The sequence below is a fragment of the Chrysemys picta genome, chromosome 21 (genome assembly GCF_011386835.1).
Source record: "Chrysemys picta bellii isolate R12L10 chromosome 21, ASM1138683v2, whole genome shotgun sequence".
Classification (NCBI taxonomy): Eukaryota; Metazoa; Chordata; order Testudines; family Emydidae; genus Chrysemys; species Chrysemys picta.
The window spans coordinates 19,408,901-19,426,854 of NC_088811.1; the positions used below are offsets into that span (position 1 = coordinate 19,408,901).

Sequence of the window (17,954 nt, forward strand, 5' to 3'; positions counted from 1 at the left end):
TGTTTCCCTGAAGATGACACCAGGACTCCCTCCCTGAAAATCAAGTGTGGATTTGGAGTAGGTGCCTACAGAGACGGTTTATCCCATTAGGAAGCTCAGGAAATGATAGTTCTGGCTGAGTGGGGAGTTTTAGTCTAAGCCTCGGTTACAATGGGTTGAGGTTCCTCCTCCTCCCCAATTACCTTTGGGACCGAAATTTCTCATGCTTGTTCACAGCCCAGAAATGATTTTCTGGAAGGTTTGAAGAAAATCCATTTCTCATTTATTTGGCATTTATATATAGCTGCTGAAAAATTGTCCAGGTGGCGTTGTGCAGTCAGATAGCTAAAAAAGAGTTTGGATTTCAAACGGATCCTGTGTGGGCAGAGTTCTGAGCCTGCAGGGAGCCCCAGTGAAGTCAAAAGGGCTCTGCATGGGCTCAGGGGTCCACGCACACCAGCTCATAGTAGGATCAAAGGAATGCAAACTTCACTATGTTTGAAAAATAAAAGGAGCAGAGTTACAAAGTCAGAGAAAAATGAAGGCAGGACACAGCCCACAGGTATGGTGTAATGTCCTGGGATAGTTGAAGGAGAGGGCATGCTGGAGGTGGGCTAGGTGTGCTGGGGAATGTGGTGGAGCTAAGATCCACCATGCCTGAACCTCCACTGGCATAAGCTCTATTACAGACCTTACACAGGTGTGAAGTTCGAGTAGGCCCCCTGCTGCTCTAATGTCCTTCAGGGCCAGGGAGCCATGGATCAGGGAGCTGCAACTGGCTCTCTGCAGCTGCAGCTCTCCACTATGTCCACACAGCAGAGAACTGAGGCGAACACCATCAGTGCTGAGGATAGACTAAAGGGCAGCACTCTGCCCTGACCCTGCCTCTTCCCCACAGAACGTCAGCTTCTTGTGATGGCTACATGGATGTAAGCATCCTTGAGCTCAAGAGCCATGTTCCAGTCTCCTCAGGACAGGTGAGGATGAAGGAATTAATGAACCTGCTTTGACTTCTCAGATCCACTTTTTTCTTTGGGATCAAGAAGTACCTTGCTTGTAATGCTTTCCCCTGATATTTTTGGGCAATTCTGCACTAAGCGGAGGCCCAGTTTGAAGGCTTTGGCACCAAGGTACCAGACGTTCATGTAAGAACTGAAGTCCTGGGCTGAGGCACCAACATGAATGTTTTTGGCTTCTTCACTGATTCAGCACTAGTAAGAGCCCGAGATTTAGAAGACTAAGTAATTAGGCCTCTCTTCAAGTACAGTGCAGAAGCTGAAGGTGGAGCCAGTGATTTAGTCCACAGAGACATGACAGGTCTAGGTGCCGAGGATGTCTGTTCATGGTCCATCACAGAACAGTGGCCCAAGTGCTCTTTAAAGGCTGCGCTTTGGCCTTAAGTGCCTTCTCTATAAGACAGGTTTCAAGCCTAAGCAGATGTGAGGAATGAAAGCCCAGCATTTAGAACACTGAACTGATGAATAAGCCTCCTTCAGACAGATGAGGCATTTCAGTAATTTCCATTAGTATACTCGAACAACAATTGTATTTTTCCCAGTTTAAAGTAGTATTTACCAATGTCCTGTCCTAAACTAGTTTTTTTGCAGGAACTTGCCAGTCCTGTCCAGTGGTCTACTCCCTCTCCCAATCACCCACCACTGAGCTGGACTTTCCCTCTTATCTCCTCCCTTCAGGCTTGACACCTTGCACAGGTATAAAGGGGTGAGGATGGCTGGGCCCACAGGCTCTCATTAACTCCTTCTTGGTAAGTGAGGAGTCTGTATATCCCATCAGACAAAGTTTAATTTTGCCATCTCATATATCAGTCCTTTACAATAATAAACTGATACTGTTTCTAAAGAGAACAACACAAATCGGAGGCAAGCAGCCAGTATTAGTGAGGCCTAGAGTACAACCGAAAGTGCCCCCAGGGAGCTGTATAAATTTAAATCTCTGGACTACATGCCCCAGCCAGCTTGCTTTCTTTCACACATGCTTCTTTCACAGGCATTGTTCTCTCAAGGGCATTGCTCTTCAAGCAACATGACACAGGAGTCTGTTTCCAAAAAGCCCACTCCAATCTCCCTGCTGTTTGGTTTTGTAGATCTCTTGCTTTGTGTTGTCCATCTGAAGAACAAGCATACTTTACTGAGAAAGAATCTTGAAATCAAAGGCTTATGGCTGATGCCTACCAGTGGTCAAAAATTTTCAGGAACACAGAGACACAGATCTGACTTGTTAGAATTTCTGGCAAACTTCAGGAAGGGATTTCCTACACAGAGACCATTAAAAGGGTGAGGGAAGGGGAAAAGCCTCTTGCTTGTCCGGCAAATACACCTACCTCTCTCTGAGACCCTTCAATTCCCCTGCACTCATCCAGTCTCTTCAGCACGGTCTTGGTATCAGAAAGGGCCTCTGAGAAGACACCTTCATACTGAAGCAGGAAATCCAGCTTACAGGTTTTGCTCTCTGCTTCTGCATGTAAGAAGTGAGACAAGTTACTCAGTTGTTGAAAGGATTCATGGAAAGTATAAGATGATGGACAGTCATCAGTTTATAACTAGCACTTTACACAGGGTTTCTATCACCTCTGATATAAAAGGGAAAAACTGACTCACAGATTCCTTTTACAGACCATCTAGAACTGCAGGGGGGGAAGTGTTTAACACTAGTTAGAAGCACGTACTTAAAACACAATGCAACCTTTATTTCCTCCCATGGTGAACAGAAGTTTAAAGTATCAGAGGGGTAGCCGTGTTAGTCTGAATCTGTAAAAAGCAACAGAGGGTCCTGTGGCACCTTTAAGACTAACAGAAGTATTGGGAGCATAAGCTTTCGTGGGTAAGAACCTCACTTCTTCAGATGCAAGTAATGGAAATTTCCAGAGGCAGGTATAAATCAGTCTGGAGATAACGAGGTTAGTTCAATCAGGGAGGGTGAGGTGCTCTGCTAGCAGTTGAGGTGTGAACACCAAGGGAGGAGAAACTGCTTCTGTAGTTGGATAGCCATTCACAGTCTTTGTTTAATCCTGATCGGATGGTGTCAAATTTGCAAATGAACTGGAGCTCAGCAGTTTCTCTTTGGAGTCTGGTCCTGAAGTTTTTTTGCTGTAAGGTGGCTACCTTTACATCTGCTATTGTGTGGCCAGGGAGGTTGAAGTGTTCTCCTACAGGTTTTTATATATTGCCATTCCTGATATCTGACTTATGTCCATTTATCCTCTTGCGTAGTGACTGTCCAGTTTGGCCAATGTACATAGCAGAGGGGCGTTGCTGGCACATGATGGCATATATAACATTGGTGGACATGCAGTTGAATGAGCCGGTGATGTTGTCGCTGATCTGGTTAGGTCCTGTGATGGTGTTGCTGGTGTAGATATGTGGGCAGAGTTGGCATCGAGGTTTGTTGCATGGTTCCTGAGTTAGAGTTGTTATGGTGTGGTGTGTGGTTGCTGGTGAGAATATGCTTAAGGTTGGCGGGTTGTCTGTGGGCAAGGACTGGCCTGCCTCCCAAGGCAGTGAGAGTGAGGGATCATTGTCCAGGATGGGTTGTAGATCACTGATGATGCGTTGGAGAGGTTTAAGCTGAGGACTGTAGGTGATGGCCAGTGGAGTTCTGTTGGTTTCTTTTTTGGGCCTGTCTTGTAGCAGGAGGTTTCTGGGTACACGTCTGGCTCTGTTGATTTGTATTTTTATTTCCTTGTGTGGGTATCGTAGTTTTGAGAATGCTTGGTGAAGATCTTGCAGGTATTGGTCTCTGTCTGAGGGTTGGAGTAGATGCGGTTGTACCTCAGTGCTTGGCTGTAGACGATGGATCGTGTGGTGTGTCCGGGGTGGAAGCTGGAGGCATGAAGGTAAGCATAGCGGTTGGTGGGTTTTTGGTATAGGGTGGTGGTAACATGGCCATCGCTTATTTGTACTGTGATATCTAGGAAGTGGACCTCCTGTGTAGATTGGTCCAGGCTGAGGTTGATGGTGGGGTGGAAGCTGTTGAAATCATGGTGGAATTCTTCAAGGGTCTCCTTCCCATGGGTCCAGATGATGAAGATGTCATCAATGTAGCGTAGGTAGAGAAGGGGCGTGAGTGGACGAGAGCTGAGGACTCCAAAGAGAAACTGCTGAGCTCCAGTTCATTTGCAAATCTGACACCATCAGATCAGGATTAAACAAAGACTGTGAATGGCTATCCAACTACAGAAGCAGTTTCTCCTCCCTTGGTGTTCACACCTCAACTGCTAGCAGAGCGCCTCACCCTCCCTGATTGAACTAACCTCGTTATCTCCAGACTGATTTATACCTGCCTCTGGAAATTTCCATTACTTGCATCTGAAGAAGTGAGGTTCTTACCTACGAAAGCTTATGCTCCCAATACTTCTGTTAGTCTTAAAGGTGCCACAGGACCCTCTGTTGCTTTTTACAGACGTTTAAAGGCTAAAGTACTATTAGCAGACTTCTGTGGTCACCTATTGCTCTGCAGATTGTCTTACCCACCTCCCTTCCTCTGCACCGAAAATGGATTCTACTGTATGTCAGATGCAGAAGTCCACATGTAGGCAGAACAGGCTTTGCTCACAGCAGCTCAGATGAAATAACAACAGTACATTAGGAAGCAGACTTTGTAACCCCCAAGGCAAGAAGGGATCTGTTTGGGTTCAAAGGGGAAGAGGGCATCCACTGAATTCTTAGAAGGGGACTCTTGCTTCAGAGTTATGCATTAGCGGGGGAACACATGCCAAACTAACCACCCCCTCCCCAAACCCTACCCCCACCCCCACCTCACACACTCACACCAGGAACCATTAAGCAGCTCAGCTGCAAATTGCTGGAAGACGGGCTGTGACTGGAGTCTCAACTACTCACCTGGATCACCAATTGTTTCTGTCTCCTTCACAGGCCTGGCAGCCTCCCCCTCCTCACAGCTGTCCTGTCTGGCAGGGGACTGGTGGTCAGCATGGGCATTTGAATCCTCATTGAGGGATTTTGAATCCATCGGGGTTTCCTCCTCCAGAATCTCCTCATGGCCCAAGGTGTGAGTCACGGTGGTTTCTTGCGCTGTAGTGGAGGTGACTGTCTCCATTTCAGGTTCTTCGGGGCCAACAGAAGCTGAAGCCTTTTCAGGACGCGGAGCATCTTCAGCAGGAGGGTTTTCAGTCTGGGGGGGGCTCATTAGTCTCAATATTATTTCTGGAGGACTCGACTGTCTGAATGGAGCTGTCCCTCGCGACCGGATTCTGAGTGGAGCAGCTGATGAGGTCACTGAGAAAGTTTTTGCAACTAACAGCCACATCGAACATCTGCAGACTGTCCGCCACAGAGATAACTTTGGTAAAGTTATGCTTGCCAAGTGGCAGCTTGCCGGTATACACCATTTCTAGCAGAAGAGCAAACTCGTCCGGAGCCACCACGGACGCATCAATGGAGATGGTGTCTGTGCTATCCAGCAAGGACTTAAAGAGCAGGCTGGCAGCAGCCAGCACAAGCTTGTGTGCTCTGAAGTGCACAGGCCCAATGAAGATGGTGCAGTCGCAGAACTGCTGCTCTTTGCAGAGCGTGTAAAGCTGCTGTAGCAACTGCCTGCTGTAATTGGGAAGCTCCATTGCTCCGGTGGTCTCCCGGCCTCTTCCTCCTCCAGCCGCCGCGCTGCTTTAATGCGAGCCAGCTGCCGATAAAACCAAACACCTTGTTAGCACTTCTCAGCCAAGAGCAAGGTGGAAAGAAACAGCTGAAAAAAAAAAAAAAAACCTTCCAGTTTTTGTTTAAAATTGTCATTCATTTTCTAAGGATCAATTCAGTAATTATAATAGGAATGGCCACCATCATCAAGGTATATTTAAGAATGAACAGACAATACAAACAAAATCACATTTTTCCATCATAAAAACAGTCTTGTGACTTTCTTCTTAATCGGCTCTAAACTCATAACTGCTCAGTTTCAATCTGGCAGAGAAATAGCACAAGTGCAGAGAAGAGAGTTCTAGTGAAAACTGGGTTTGATTTTACTTGGTTATGCCCACCATCTGATCATTACCCACGACATCTTGCTGGGATTTTCTTGCCAAGCTCATAGGGTGGTGTGGGCTCTCGGCATGCAGCAAACATAACGCCTATGCACCATCTGAGTCCCATTAAATCTTGTTTTGGGAGCTCAAGCAAGCCTGAAGGCATTTACGACTTTTGCTAGGCCGCTTCACACAGGTGAATTTCACTCCTGAAAAGCACACCTATGAAATACTTACTAACAGTGCAAAGGGGCTCAGAAGTCACAGACTTATTAAGTTTCAGAGTAGCAGCCGTGTTAGTCTGTATCTGCAAAAAGAACAGGAGTACTTGTGGCACCTTAGAGGTTAACACATTTATTTGAGCATCAGCTTTCGTGGGCTCAAATAAATTTGTTAGTCTCTAAGGTGCCACAAGTCCTCCTGTTCTTTTTGCAGACTTATTAAGGTGTGAGGAGTCTAGTGTCAGCTACTGCCCCTTTGATATGATACGCAAGCGAGAGGCCTGCTGTGCAGCCTCTTTGACACTGTAAAGATATAAACTGTGGGCCAGATTCACGACGGTCCTTTAGCACCCAACTCTCAATTGTAGGCTTCACTGTGGGCCACAAAACTCCCACTGTACAAGTATGCACCTAAGCTCTCAGCACCTAAATTTCCACTGTAAAGGTTCTCTAGATGCCTATGTTTCTGCCTGTGAGCATGTGCACTACTGCCTCATCCTGATGCTATCTCCTGCCTAAATCTCAGAGCGATCCACATACCGGGGAAGAAAAGCATTCCACTTTGAATAAATAATTAAAACATCATTGAAGCAGGGGGACTAGACCCTGGATCTCCCATCTCCAGGGCCGGCTCCAGGCACCAGCTTCTCAAGCAGGTGCTTGGGGCGGCCGCTCCGGAGAGGGGAGGCACGTCCAGGTATTCAGTGGCAATTCGGCAGGCGGTCCCTCACTCTGCCTGGGAGCGAAGGACCTCCCGCCGAATTGTCGCCGCAGATCGCGATCGCGGCTTTTTTTGTTTGTTTTTGTTTTGGCTGCTTGGGGCGGCCAAAACCCTGGAGCCGGCCCTGCCCACCTCCAAGGTGAGTGCCCTACCATTTGACTATAAAGTCATTATCTCTTTTGCTCTCTGGCCCAATGACTCTAATTATTGATACACAGTGGAGCAGCTTCAACAGGAGGGATCAAGGGAACCCCATATCAGAATATCCTATAGCTCAGAGGTTAACACAAACTCCTGAGAGGTAGCAGCCCCCTATTCAAGTAGTTTCTTCTCCTCTGGCAGAGGGGCAATTGAGCATGGATCTCCCACATCTCAGGTAAGTGCTCTAACCTCTAAGCTAAAAGTTATAAGGTGGGCAGCACCTTCACTCCCCCCCCCCCCATTTTCTGTGGAGTAAGTCAGGCATTTAACTCATTCTCACAAGAATCCCATTAGGTGTTGTCAAGGCTAATTCCCCACTCTGGCACTTCAAGTGCAGAAGGTGGAGGCCTGCAAGGATTCTAAAAATTAATACTGGCCACTCCAGGCTTGTATTAAACTCCCAAGGTTACAGCTTTTCTCTGACCTTGGACGGGTAGATGCTGCCACCACCCAAGTGCAAAAACCCCTTTGAGAACCCAGGAAGGCAGACTTGAGAATTCGTCCTTGTGGGGTACCCTCAAGCCCTTTCACACACACCCTCCGGGGAAGAGCTGAGAAAGAAAAACAAAGGAAATCAGCTGTTGCCACCAGCTAATTAAACATGTGTACAAACCTCTTAGGACACAAAAATCCAATCCTGTTCTTAAAAAAGGTAAATTTTATTAAAACAAAAAGGAAGAAAATACATCTGAACACTCAGACTATTGCTAGATTTTAAAAAGAACCACTTATAAGGATTAAGCATTAAAATAACTCTCTTGAGGTCCAGCTTAAAGGTTATAAGCCAAACCAAAAGCATTTGAGGTTAGCACAGAGGAATACAAAAGCCATAAAGAAATAAACCTAATCGCGTCTTCCTGGACATTTCCTGATCTACTTACATATCTAGGGTTTCAAATGAGTTATTTCTAGGTATGATCTGATAATTTTTCATACCTGGCGCAAGCTTTTTACAGCATAGTTCTGCCCTGTTCCCTCTCTCCCCGAGAACACCACAGACAGACAAAGGGGAAGTTTTTTCCCAATTTTTAAAAGTTCTAGCCTTCCCATTGGCTCTTTTAGTCAGGTGCCCACTCACTTCCTTTTACCTATGCAGGGAGACTTTTTAACCCTTTACAGGTAAAGAAAGTAGAGAACAACTACTAAGAGGGATCCCATAACTAGCTGGCTGGCTGGGTGTCCATAAAAGGGAGCTAACCCCCCGCTCATTTATCACAGGTGCCTAAGCCACCTGACTCCAGCAGAGGAGCTCCCACTTGTATCTTGCTAGCAGAAATAGGCACATCTCTGTAGCCCAGACTTGGGGAAGGGCTTAGGACACACTCCTCTGCTCATCATCTCCCACTGGCTAGCTTAGGTGGCTCCCCACCTAGTGTGCTGGTTTTTGTGGATCACATTCTTAAGCGCCCAGCTCTCACCATTCTTAGGTGCCTAGGCTCCCGCTACAAACTCAGGCTTTGTGGATTGCAGTGTTGTTCCTGTGATTTTCTAGGCACCTCTCTCCCATTGTCGACCCCAGGCCTAGGTCTTCAGTTGCCTGGTGATGAAAGCCCCATTCTGTCAAACGGATGCAATTCATAATGTCATGTGCCTCAGTGTACCAGTACATATGAGAACAGACTCCGAATCCTAGTGATGACTGGATCTGGTAACAAACAGAGCTCTCGACCATGCTTGTAGAGGTTTCCATCGCTTCGCACTGACTCAGACATTCTAGGGTTCAGAGCGACACACCGACAGAGTTATTTGCAGGTCTGTTGTAGCCGTGTTGCTCCCAGGATAGTAGAGAGACAGGGAGGGTGAGGTAATATCTTTTATTGGATCAATTTCTGTTAGTGAGAGAGACGAGCTTTTGAGCTACACAAGAGGCAGGGGGGCGGGGGAAATAAATGCATTTTCAAAATGCGTCAAGGAACGCCTAGAGCACAGAATAGAGGCTCCTTTCCATGAATATGTAGAAATCTGAATACTGAACAGCTCAACCTTCTGTTTCCTTGGATCCAAGGTAGACGTGGCTTCTGCGTGTCACTATTACCACTGGTTGTCTGTAACTCTTCTCCAGATCAGCCACCTGGCCTCAGGGTTACTAAACATATGTGCTCAATTATCCTCTCACAACAACTCACATCAGTGGAATTACACTGGCGTATGTGAGAGAAGGAGACCCATTTTCCTTGCCAGATACAATGTATTAGCAGCATTAGTCCTCCTGCTGCTTGCCTAGAGCTGAAGGATTTCTAGTATCTGAAATGGGATTTGATCATGATTGGTGTGGAATAAAAGACGGGATACTCCCTGTGAAAGGAGAATAGGGAGCATCTATGACCTGGAAAAAGAGTTTTCTACTCAGTCCCATTCTTAAAACTTTGTCCAAAGAGTCAGTCTCCTCCACCTGTTTGCTTAAACATCACAGTGCCAAGGCTAAAGCCAGAGTCCTCTTCCCACCAAACTGTTGGTCAGGAGTAGTGAGGATAAGGTTGCAGGGTCAAGACATTATACAAGAAATCCAAGACCAGCCTCAGAGGCCCCTGCCCCTTCTCCAAGACAGACAACCTTGAAGCAGAGGGTCATAGTGGCTCAGAAGCACTGGCAGCCCTGGTCTAAGTCATAGCCCTTTTGCAATCATCCACTTGCAAGGTCCTAAAGAGCCACTGTGATCCCAAAGAGAGTGGGCATTTTCTTTACACTAAAGGTGACTGCTATGTCCATCCTCAGGACCGTTGTTCAAGATGCATAACGCTCCCTAGGCAGGCTACATTTCTTTTATTCATAACGTTTAAGGACAAAGGGGACCATTAGATCATCTAATCTGACGTCCTGTACATCACAGGCCATTAAATTTCACTCAGCTACCTCTGGATTTAGCCCAATAACTTGTGTTTGGATAAAGCATATCTTCCAGAAAGGTGTCTAGTCTTGATTTAAGGACATCAAAAGATGGAGAATCTACCTCTTCCTTTGGTAGTTTGTTCCAATGGTTAATTACACTCACTGTTAAAATATCTGTCTTAATTCTAATTTGAATTTGTCTGGCTTCAGCTTCCAGACATTTTATGGATGACTTTTTGGAAAGCTGGCTTACTGCCTGGACTGTACTGGGTATATCTTTCAGGTCATCATTATTGCTTGTTATTTATCTGCTAAGCGCTGACAGCATGTTCTCTATGTGCCTCTTGCCATCCCTACTTGAAAGGAAAAGACAATTTTGTTGCTTTTTCAGCCTGAATTGCTGAGGCCACTTCTGAGCCAAGCTCAAGGATTTGTGAGCGCACTTCTTTAGGAATTTCAAACCCTCTGTGCAGCACAGCTTAACTGTGCAGTTGTGGGTTCCTCTGGGGCACTGGAGCCATCTGAACACTGTTCCTCTTCTGATGAGAAAGCTGCCTCTGTTCATTTTCAATGCTACTCCATTGCAATTTAAACAAAAGAAGGGGCTGTGCGAGGGAGTCTCCTGGAGAGAAAGCCAAGACACTTGTTGAGCTGAGTTAGCCCCCCAATTAATCTTTCTTCATGGATCAAGAGAGGAAGAACCACATGAGGAAAAGCAGGCCATTTTATGCCTTTGCACACAGGGAGCTTCCTGCCTTGGAGGGGAACTGAGGACCATTTTCATAGATTCCAAGGCCAGAAGGGACAAATGCAATCATCTAGTCTGACATCCTGTTTAACATGGCATAGAAGTTCCCCACCCCACCAAGCCCCATTCCCCCAGTACCTGGACCCCGTCCCTCCACTGAACCCCCTACACCCAGAGCCCCACTGCTGAGACCCAACCACCTTCACCTGGACCCCCCTGCAGAGTCCCATTGCCCCTGCATCCGGAACCCCTCACCAAGCCCCTGTGCACCCAGATCCCCCCGGTCCTGTCACTAAGCTCCCACACCCAGATTTCTCCACACACAACCCTCTCACCCTACATCTGGATCCCCCCTACATTTGGATCCTGCTGGGCTGAGCCTGCCTGCCCATACCTGGTGCACCTGGCGTGAAGGGGAAGGGCCCCAGGGTGTTTCTGGGACAGGCCTGGCCCTTGCGCTGTGTCAGGGTCAGGTGCAGCCTCACTGCCACGAGTCCCTGTAGGGGGAACTGCAGGGTGATCTCCCACCTTCATGCAGAAAGTGGCCTATGCTCCGCACTGCCATGCTGGAGCCTCTATGTTTATTTACTAACAAATACAATCTGCACAATTTTAAAATATTGTGCACAGAATTTTTAATTTTTTGGCACAGAATTCCCTCAGGAGTACCTGATGCTCTCATGCCATTAGAAAGCTGGTAACATCAGGGATTGTCAGAGTGCCAATGCCATTGTACTCACGAAGCTCTCATATCCCTGGCACTGCATAACTAAGATATATATTGTTCTGACCAACACCTCTGCTGATACCGATAAAAATACTAAAACCTGCTTTAAACATTGTGTTTAAAGATTATTATTACCAAAGTGACTAACTTTAAAATGTATAACATGATGGAAAAGCTCTTCCTCAGGATTTCAAGTGTCTCTGTCTACCCTTTAAAAAACAAAAATCAACCACCATTGCATGACCAAGAAATTAATAAACAATAACTCAACACTACTTTTTAAACAACCTACAGATCCACAGTCGTGGACTCCCCCTGCTGACAGAACTTTGCTAACAAATGCTATTGCTAGACCTGGACAATGTGACATTGGTGAAAACAATGCGCAAAAAAAGATAATATTGCCTAATAAGGAACTAAACAAGGGAATGCGGTTTAAGACTCTGACTGTAAGAACGTTAGGGGAAAATATTTTATATTTAAGCTTCTAGGAAATTACAAAGCATGCGAAGTATATAAAATGAAGGAGAATAAAGAGAATAATCAGCAAAGAGAATAATCCAGCCTGTCAGCTATAAATAAAAGTCACTGCTGTCTGACAGCTGATCCGTCTAAAGCCCACATCATGAAATATCCTATCACTGTCGGCACTAGTTGGGCTCCCTTGTTTGCACTCTGCTTAGAGTAGCTAAGCCCTGAATTGGTCATTGGGGCAAACTTCCTTCTCTCTCCTAAGATGACCCCTCTAAGTGAAAGGTGAGCTTACCCTGTCAATGCCCATGTTGCACCTGCTCAAATCATGTTTTTAAAGGTTCTCATCTAAATCAATAAACACAAGTGAACAGAAAGCCGACGTTTGTTCCTTCACATTCTTTCACTGTGCTGTCCCTTGGGCATTGCAGCAGTCTCTGAAAAATGAGCAAGCCTCCATATCAAGTGCTCTGTAAATGTGAGAGTTAAGGACAGAGTGACTGTCTTAATTCAGAATTTAAATACTTTTTTTGTGTGTGTTACCAGTTTCCTGTCTTCTTGTTATCAAGATGATGACCTTAGAAAAAGGGTTATTGGAAAGCCAGAACACCACATACATGAATCAATTTTCTTTCCTCTCCCACCAAAAGTGACAGTCTTTTGAAGAGTTGAAAGAAACTGAGGGGTCATTACCTTCCTCTTGGGTGATCCAAAGTGCTGGAGCAGGCAGTGCTCCCAGAGGATAATGCAAAACTCAGTATGATGAGCCAGAGCATACCAATTTGTTTTTCAATCTATTTTATTTCAGTTCAAAGCATCAGTGCAGACAGATAGAGGAAAACAAGCAATACTTTGACTATATTCAGTCTTCCTCAATCTCTAAATGCGGCAGAATACAGCCAAAGCATTGCTTGTTTTCCTAGGCTATCTGTCTGCACTGATGCTTTGAATGGAAATAAAATAGATTGAAAAACAAATTGGTATGTCCCAGCTCTTCACAGTGAGTTTTCCATTATCCTTTGAAGCAAGGGTTGCCACCTATCCTACTTGGAACAGTGTAGCCCTAATCAAAGTACAAAATTACAATCATGGAAGTCCTGTTGAAACCTAAAAAAACAAAAAAACAAAGTCAAAGTTTGCTTCAAAACTCTGTTCCTAACATGCCTCATTGTGCCCAAGAATGCTGAGAGAGAGACTGAGATTGTACAGGTTTTCAGTGACATCTGCAATACACACAGGATGCCAGTTGCAGATTTGAATTTCTGTTCATTGTGCGAGTTTACATCAGACACACAGATTCCACATTGTAATTCACTGTGGTGTTTACACAGTTTTGACCAGCTCCCCTGTGCCAGTCTGCTTTCAATAAAGCACAGGAGAACATACTCTTCCAGTGAGACTGATCTCAGACAAGGCATGAAGCAGTCTATAATGAGTCCTGATCCTCACTGAAAGTCTTTTAAAGGAAAACCTTTTGGAAGGACCCCATGTAAGAATGGTCAGCACAAAATGGTGCCTATTTTCCTCAAATTTGTTTGTAAAGTCTATAGAATTATCCCATTCCAAAACAAATCCCTCAGTACTGCTCTATAAAACAATGCCAGCTGCTCTACTCTCATAAGCAACTTCAAAACAACCAGCATGTCCAGCTAATAGAGGAGAAGTGGGGAGGGACCAGATGGATCAGTATGTGAGACTCCCTTATCTACTCCTGGAGGAATTTTGTGCTACTGTGCATAATTAATGAGCCATGGATATATATATATGTTTTTTTGCACAGAAAAAAGCTTCTCCCGAAATGTTACCGCAGTTCCACCTTTTGCCCACCAGAGGGCGCTGTGGCGATAGAACAAAGCAGCAGCTCCAGGCCAGCTAGGGAAGAGAAAGAGCCTGCCTTCTTCACAGTGCCTGTCAGGAGACAGGAGCTATGGGGAGAGAAACAGCATGGGGTGCTGCGGCTCATAAGGCCTATTGGGGGAGGACAGATTGGGACAGGGGCTGAATGGGAGTAGAGGCACAGGTCCAAAGTGGGGAGGGAGGTGCAGGGCCACATGGTGATTGGGTGGAGGGCAGAGCTACATAGGGACAGGGGAGTGGCTGGGTGGGGGCACAGAGACTCATGGGAACAGGATACAGAGCCACATAGGGACAGGGGAAGGGGTGCAGGGCCACATGGGGATGGGGGAGTGGATGTCTGAGTGGGGGTGGAAGGACATATGTGGACAGGGGTACAAGGACACATGGGGGTGCAGAAACAGATAGGGACCAGGGGGCAGATGTGTCTGACTGAATGGGAGAAGCTAGGGCTAAGCCAGGGTCTGCCTGGGGGAAGCTCCCTAACAATCCCTCCCCACCCCCAAAAAAGCTGTTCCCTACTTTTCCTACCCACACCCAACAACCCTCCAAGTTCACACCCAGGCTCCTTCCCAGCAATTAACTTCCCTCTCCCTCAGCTCTTCCGTTACCCCTGACTCCCTCAAGCCTTTGCACTGCTTCTGAGGGGTGCAGGAAATATGATTCTTTATTGTAGTTTAAATGAATTATTATTGAGAGTTCTATATTAATATGTCTAGTAAGGAATCTATTTGTTAAAAAACATTTCCTGAATCTTCGTTGTTGTCTGTACTGTTACAAGTATCAGAGGGGTAGCCGTGTTAGTCTGGATCTGTAAAAAGCAATAGAGAGTCCTGTGGTACCTTTAAGACTAGCAGACATACTTGTATAAATGATCAAAAATAATTGAAAATGGTGTGATTATATTGTGTTATTTTGACAAATAAAATATGTAGAATTTTGAAATACTGTGAGCAGCATTTTTATTTTTTGTTGCAGAACTTCCCCGGCGTACTAATCCCCAAGAGAAACATCTTGGCCTCACAGGATAAACAGCACTTAAAGCTGGTTTTCTTCTCAGCATTGGCCATGGTGACATCTCCTAAGGTTTTAAACCCTAAAATCTCTCTCCTTAGGTACTGATATGGCCACCATCACAGTCATTAATGAATGTATCCTCCCAATTCCCCTCTGTAGTTGGAAATACTACAATTTCCATTTTACAAATAGGGAACTGAGGCACAGAGCAATTAAGGGCCACATTTTTAAAAATTCATCAGCTCCCTTTGAGAACAATGCCCAAATGGGAAATGAGCTCTTTCTGAAAATCTGGCCATTTACTTGAGTGTCCAAATGGGAGCTTTTGGATACTGAACTTTTTCTTCACAAAATCTGCCCCCTGTGACGTCCCCAAAAGTCACACATGAAGCCTGTGGCATCCCAGTCTACTGTCTTAAACATAAGCCCATTCCTTCCTCCGACTAGCTAAAACAGCATTAAAGATGGCTCATAAAGCAGAGTTGTTTGGGATTAGCAAGGGTTCTGATTTTATGGTACGCCAAAAGAACTGGGAGATGGTTAAGGACCATGGCTCTTTATAAACCCTCATTTCTTATTTTTGTAACACCAGAGATATGAAGGCATAAATGCAGTCGCTGCTGCCTTCCAGATCACAAGCTTATATGGTGAGGAATATGTACATCCCAAGGGTGGGAATCTATGAAGGAAATGCTTAAAGAAGGGAGAAAATATCTATAACATTTAAAAAATACTTGCATTAGGATGACGTATTTTATAAGTAGGTCCTCTATTGGGAATTCAATTATATTTGAGAGACTTTATATTGAAAAGTGTAACTAAAGAAGATATTTATTTTTTTCCATAAGTTTACATTCTAATTTATTTGCTTAAATAAACATTGTATTTAACAATCTAAATAAAGTGACCTTTCTCCCCACTTTGCAAAGAAAGAAAGAAAGAAAAATCTGAGTAACACTCATTAGTTGGGCACACCTGACTGCACAGGACAGGCTTTTCAGCTTTCTTAAGTGTGCCTTATATGATATATGTTTAAGAATGAGGACAAGATCATACTAAAGTGTATAGCATAATTCTGAACCCTAACACCATTCTAAGAATGACTTAATTAATGCCTCCATCTGGAGCACTATTGTGGAATCCTGGGAAGAACTCCACCCGGACAGCAACTGGGATTTTAATTCCTGCCCCACTAAGTAGTTTTAACATATTTTTATGAGCCCAGCAACCAGTGCAGCAATTTTTAAGCCAGTTCATGTTTTTGTCAGATGAGAAATAAAGAGGACAAGCTAGTTTTCAACATCTTAGAAGAGCAGACGGGGCTGAGGGCCCAGAATAAGAGATCTGGGAATGTCCCTAATTATTAAGGCTATGTTTATGTCAGGGAGGTCTTGGAAGTCACTGAATCCCTGACTTCCAGAGACCTCCCGACATTCTCTGCTTCAGCCCCAGAGGCTGCAGGACTCTGGAGCTGCCAGCCACTGGGTTCCAGCGCCAGTCGACAAGCAGTGACAGGTGACAGAAGAAGCGGGCTGTAGTCCACGAAAGCTTATGCTCTAATAAATTTGTTAGTCTCTAAGGTGCCACAAGTACTGCTGTTCTTTTAGTGCCAGGTGACAGATTCCCGAGGGGACCGCCTCAGGGTTCCAGCCCCCCTGACAGCCTGGCGCAGTGGGAGGAGGGCTGCGGCTGGGGTGTCCCATTTTCTCTTTGGGAAATATGGTCACGCTGCAGCTCCAGCCGCCATGGGCAGAGGGGGAACCCCACAGCTCCAAGCCACCACGGCGGTGGGGGAAACCAGGGAACCGCAGCAGCAAAAGTCCCAGGCAGGTCACAGCTTCTGTGAATTGTGGTTCACTGCCCTTGGTCTGCCCGTGACTGTCGCTAACATTAACCATGACACAGTCTGAGCCGCGCTAATTGTGTCAATCAGATTTGGACCCAGTTACAATAGGAAAAGCAGCTCCAGCCCTGCTCAGCAGAGTCCCCCAGGCCCGGCACCAGGGCCCAGAGCGCTCTGGGGCAGGCGCAGCATGCAGCCGCTTTGGGCAGAGGGGCCCCGGCCTCTTCACGGCAAAGGGCCCTGGCCTGGCCCGGGGACACCGCTGCGGGGAGCGGGGAAAGAGGCGCCCCTCGCTCCCGAGGAGCAGCCACCCCCGTGGCACTACGGCCCCCACAAGGCAGCGGGACCCGCGCCAGCCCGGGGCTCTCCTCGGGGGTTGGGGGATGGTAAGGGACAACCCACCCCCCACGGCCCGAGCGAGGGGGGCTCCCTCGGCCTGTGTGGAAGGAGCCCCCAGGCCAGGCCAGGTTCGGGGCCCGGGGCGGGTCGCGGCCGGGGAGAAAGGCGGCGGGAATCCCCCATTCCCCTGAGGCCCCCGGGGCCCCGGGACAGCCCGCCGGCTGGCGCCTGTGGCCGCTGCGGCGCGGCCCCGCCGTTTCCATGGTTACCTTTATTGGGAGCGGCGCGGCAGCAGCAGGAACAATAAAGCTTCAACAACAGGCTCCCCCCGCCTGTGCCGGGCCCCGAGCTGCGCGCCGCCATCTTGAAGCCACAGCTATCCCCTCCCCGCACGGCCGCCTGTGTCACGTGGCGAGACTGGTCTGGCGGCTACTATTGCGGAGGTGGGGGGGGGGGGGTCCGGTCACTAGTAGGCTCCCATATCACGTGACGCGGGAAAAGTTCAGGTGGCGGCTTAGGTCACGTGACGAGGGGAGTACAAGACAAACACACACCCCGGGCCGGGCCTGGGCAGGAGGGATTGTCCTGGTCCTGCCCTCGGGGAGCGGCGGGGCGGGGCTGTTAGCCCGGGGTGGCGGGGTCTGGCCGGCTGCAGGCTCGGGCCCGGCTCGGTTCGGTTCGTGTTTTCAGTGGGTTCCTGCACTCAGGAGGGCTGGACCCTTCCCGTCCAGTGAATGAGCGGTGGGACTCCCGTGGGATCGCCTGACTCCAAGAGCTGGGGCGTGGGGCGCAGGCCTATGGCTTAGGCTGGAGCTGTGGTCCAGCAACATGTGTGTAACCCACTGGCAAAGTGTGGGTCAGATATTCCCCAGGGGTTGGTCCATCAGCCCATGGACTGAGAGACTCCTGCTGTTACTAGTCAGCCCAAGTGGAAGTGGTCTGGGAGGGGATTCAAACACTGGTGACAGGCCATCTGGGACAAAGGAGCTTGTCTCGCTAATATCCT

The 17,954-nt window shown here is 47.2% G+C and overlaps 1 protein-coding gene across 1 annotated transcript in view; it reads right to left on the reverse strand.

The window, feature by feature from the left end:
* ZBTB40 (zinc finger and BTB domain containing 40) overlaps positions 1-17,357 on the reverse strand; it is a 70,473-nt gene extending 53,116 nt beyond the window's left edge. Inside the window, 4 exon segments of the mRNA XM_065575312.1 lie at positions 2,321-2,454; positions 4,839-5,139; positions 5,141-5,637; positions 17,218-17,357. Coding sequence (XP_065431384.1) covers positions 2,321-2,454; positions 4,839-5,139; positions 5,141-5,575 — 870 coding nt within the window. The 5' untranslated portion in view covers positions 5,576-5,637; positions 17,218-17,357.
* Between the last annotated feature and the right edge of the window lie 597 nt (positions 17,358-17,954).